Genomic DNA, 4,344 nt, shown 5'->3' with positions numbered 1-4,344 from the left:
AAATTTTGTTTGAGATTAGAAATTGGTTATTTAAATAAAGGTATTTTTGTACATCAAAAGGCTAACATAATAAGGTTCTTAAAAGGTTCTAAATGGACAAGGTACATCCATTATGCACTCTAATAGTTGTGAGGTCGTTACATGTTGATAAAGACTCTTTTAAAGCTCAAGAAAATGATGAAGAACTTCTTTATCTAGAAGTATCATATCTTAGTGTTATATGAGCACTAATGTATGTTGCTAATTATATTTGATCTGATATTGCATTTGTTGTAAATTCGTTAAGCAACATATAGTTCTTCGCCTACGAGAAGACCATGGATTGAAGTAGAACATATACTTCGTTACCTTAAGGTGCTACGAATATGAACTTATTTTATCCAAATGATTCAAAATCATATCTAATGGGTTATGCAGATGCATGTTATTTATTAGATTCTTACAATGTAATAATGGTTGATCACGAACAAGATATTTGTTCACATGTGGTAGCACAAAATGATTTCATGGTGGTTTACGAAACAAACCATAACAACAACATCGTCAAATCATGTAGAATTTTAGCATTCCATGAGGTAAGTCGTGAATGTGTTTGATTAAGGTCTATAATTCAACATGTGTGACGAAGTTGTGATCTATTCTTGGAAATACTGGAATCAACAACCATATATGAAGACGATAGTGCATTGTTCAATTGAAATTATGATATAAAGATCCAAAATATTCGTTCATGTGAAAATTTGACATATCTATTTACAAAGTCTTTACCAAGGAGAACTTTTAAACAATTGATTCACAAGATTGGACTTCGTCATCTTAATGATGTGAGTTTACATGATGCGAGAAATAGAATATGTGATGAACAATATTGTATTAAAAAATACATAACGTTGTACTTTTTTCCTTCACCAAGTTTTTAATCTAAAAGGATTTTTCTTAATAAAGTTTTAATGAGATACATTCTTTTATCAATTGACACACTCAAAAAAGAGGGGTCATGTTATGTGTTATGAATTAATAATCGTCCATTAATTTAATACAGTTACTCATATGATTTGTTACAATTATTCATACGATTAATTACTTATTTGTATTAACTATTTGATTTGTATATTTTATGAATGAATTATATTTTTATATTTATAAATAAGACTCGGAGAAAGATACACAAAAAGTTGTTCTCCATCCTATATTCATTTTTCTCTTCTTTTCTATATTATTAATTTTATTTTATAACAGTTTAGAATTTACAGACACATCTACTCTTGAAACCGGTGTTGGAAAATAACATCGATAGAGAATAACATTTTAAAAGTATTTCAAATAACATCTGAAACAAATTTAGAAGAGTAAAAAGACGTTACAAAAGCTAAATTAAACATAAATTTAAGGACCAAGCATATAATTAACATTTAAAATATTAAAAAAAAGTACAGAAGTTGTATAAAATAGTCTTTTGTATTAAAAATCGTGGTCAACAAGTTAACGTACAGTCAAACTTGTAGTGATAAACCGAACCTCTTATGAGGTAGACCACTCATCTACATTATACATCAATTAACACACAACACAGACACCCATCACCCTTTTTCTTTTCTCACCATCTTATTAATAACTTCATCACTCTCTCTTTACTCATTAATTATTATACTCACAACCAACAAACACTTTCCTCAATAATTTCCCACCAAACTCACCTCTATCTCTATTTTCTTTTATTATAATTATTACCAAAAATATCAACTAATTACAAATTCTCTTCAAAAATACTATTAAACTTTTTATGATTCATTTTCACAATAATTAAGTTGATTTTAATCATGTATCATATGTTGCTCTCTCTGTCTCACTCTGTATCTATATTTATACCTCAGTTTTGGTTTAAGAATAGAAAGTGTTTGTAGTGAGCAAGGAAAAGAAAAATGGATCACAAAATCTATGAATCATCATCATCAATTTCTATGAGAGATCAGTATCTGAAACAACTCAACAAGCTTTCACATAACATTTCCAAACCCAACGTTAAGAAACCAACCTTCGATTCTCTCCCCGATTCTCAGCCACAGGTGTATAACATCAGCAAGAACGATTTCAGGGACATGGTTCAGAAGCTCACCGGTTCACCCGGTAACAGCCACCAACCCAAACCGGTGGCAAACTCTCGCCTCCACCGCCTCCGTCCGCCGCCGCTTCCGCAGGTTCTCAGCCACCGTCCTCCGCCGCCTCACTCCGTCGCCGCCGCGCCTCTCTCGCCTCTACCGCCGTTTCCCAGCGTCCACGCGGAGTCTCCTGTCTCGGCGTACATGCGGTTTCTGCGGAACTCCATGCCGTCGTCTTCTTCGCAGTCGGAGTTTCAGATACCGGCTTCGCCGGTCAGTTTCGGATGCTTGAATTCGGTTTCCTTTGTTCCCCTGTCACCGACTATGCCGGTTTCGAGCAGAGATCCTTGAGACTTGTGTTTGTTGTGGTGAGTTACTGTAGTTTAATAAAATTTGTAATTTCATTAGACTTCTGAGAAGGGACTTAAAAGTAGTAATTTCTTGGAGAAAGAGTTAAATTGATATTAAAGCATGATTAACCTTAGATTAATGAACTACTCTTGCTTAGAAAGTTATGAAGATGACAATTAATAAATAAAATTTAGTGTTTTTAACTATCAAAATTAGTATCACATGATATGATCCTTGTATTACTTTATTAGGAAACACAAGACATCATTATTTTTTTTCAAGTGATATTAATTAAAGATAATTGTTTGTATTAAGACATTAAGGTATTTACAATTTTTAGATTTTTTTTTATTTGAAATTTAGCTACACTTGCGTTTTCTTATGATGTTAAAGCTCATGTTATCTTTTGAGTTCCTTCCTTTTTCAAAGGATTTTGCTTTTTAGTTTAGGAATCTTCGGTTGGGGGGAATTCTGAAGAATGAAGGAATATCTATGTTAATTTAAAATTATTGTACAATCATTTTAATTTGTTTATAAATACTAGATTTTAGCCTCACAAATTAGGACAAGATTTCAAATATAGAACAATGCAGGAGTCCTAATTATGTGAAAGAAAGTTTGTTTGTGGTTTGAAAAGTAAGCTACAATTACTTTAATATAATGTCATATTTATTGTTGTTTCATCGAAAAAGTTTCCATCATACACATGTGGTTAACGCCTATTAAAGAAACAATTTCTCTTACTAGTTTGAAAGGTATTTAACGTAAGCGAAACGGACACATTGGGAATGACCACAATTTATGGGAAGTTTATTCCCATAGTCATCTTTGAATCTGACGTCAACTTAATTTTTTTTTCTTTAATTTTTCTTCTCAATTTCTCATATATATATATATATATATATATATATATATATATATATATATATTAATTTCTCAAATTAAACAATTTTCCTTAATAAATATTTTCATTATATTTTAACTTTATTAAATTATGTTTATTTAATAGCATCTCACTTAATCTTTATTTAAGATTTATTTAAGAGTTCATATATTACATATATATTACACATGATTAAATATGTTTTTGTTGTTCAAATTATTTTAAAAGATCTTGTTTCATCTCCCAATTAAATATATATTTATTTTGTCTATATGTTTTGTGAAAGTTCTATAAAACATTCCTTTTGATAAACGATAGATGTTATATTATAATCTATCATCAAATTTATACATGTTGTTTATTGGTAACAATATTTTAGACAACTTTTATATTGCAGGAATGAAATATGTGTACATTTAGTTTATGAATAAAACATTTTTTCTTTTGAAAATAATTTGAAGTTAAAAATTATATTTAACCATTATATAATATAGTACATGTGTATTCATATAGTACCGATAAAATATAAATTAAGTTTTAAACATTTATGTGTTTTACATTCTATTAAATTTTTTTAGGTGTAAATACTGATTTGGTACCCAAACTTTTTCGGAATGTTCAATTTGGTACCCGAACTTTAGGAATGTTCAATTTAGTACCCAAACTTTTTAAATGGGTTCATTTTAGTATCTTTCGTTAAATACTCTTTAACGCCGTTTGGGTCCTGTTGAGCTGGCATTGTGGAACAGATACGTGGCAGAATTAGTGGGTGTGCACGTGGATTAAGATGTAAAAAAATGGAATTAAGTAATAATTGTGTAAGTAAAAATTTTGGGGTCGTGATTACTGAGTGAATTGGGGAAAAAATTAGGTCGAGAGGGAATTAGGGCACAACACATGAAATCTGGTGGAGAAGAAAAAATCAGGGCAGAAAGCGGAAAGCGAAAATTGGGATTTAGGGTTCTAAGTGGATAGGCGTTCGACGATCGGCAAAGAAGCAGGAAGATGTAA

General features: G+C 30.5%; 1 protein-coding gene across 1 annotated transcript; it reads left to right on the top strand.

Moving 5' to 3' along the window:
• The first annotated feature begins 1,805 nt into the window (after positions 1-1,805).
• LOC114195251 (VQ motif-containing protein 9-like) lies at positions 1,806-2,662 on the top strand. The gene has a single exon (XM_028085652.2). It carries the CDS (start codon positions 1,923-1,925, stop codon positions 2,448-2,450), a length of 528 nt encoding a protein of 175 aa, XP_027941453.1. The 5' UTR covers positions 1,806-1,922; the 3' UTR covers positions 2,451-2,662.
• The last annotated feature ends 1,682 nt before the right edge of the window (positions 2,663-4,344 follow it).

Source organism: Vigna unguiculata, chromosome 8 (genome assembly GCF_037176805.1).
Source record: "Vigna unguiculata cultivar grain cowpea cultivar isolate G323 ecotype 2 chromosome 8, ASM3717680v1, whole genome shotgun sequence".
Classification (NCBI taxonomy): Eukaryota; Viridiplantae; Streptophyta; class Magnoliopsida; order Fabales; family Fabaceae; genus Vigna; species Vigna unguiculata.
This window is presented reverse-complemented; position numbering and strand designations above follow the sequence as displayed.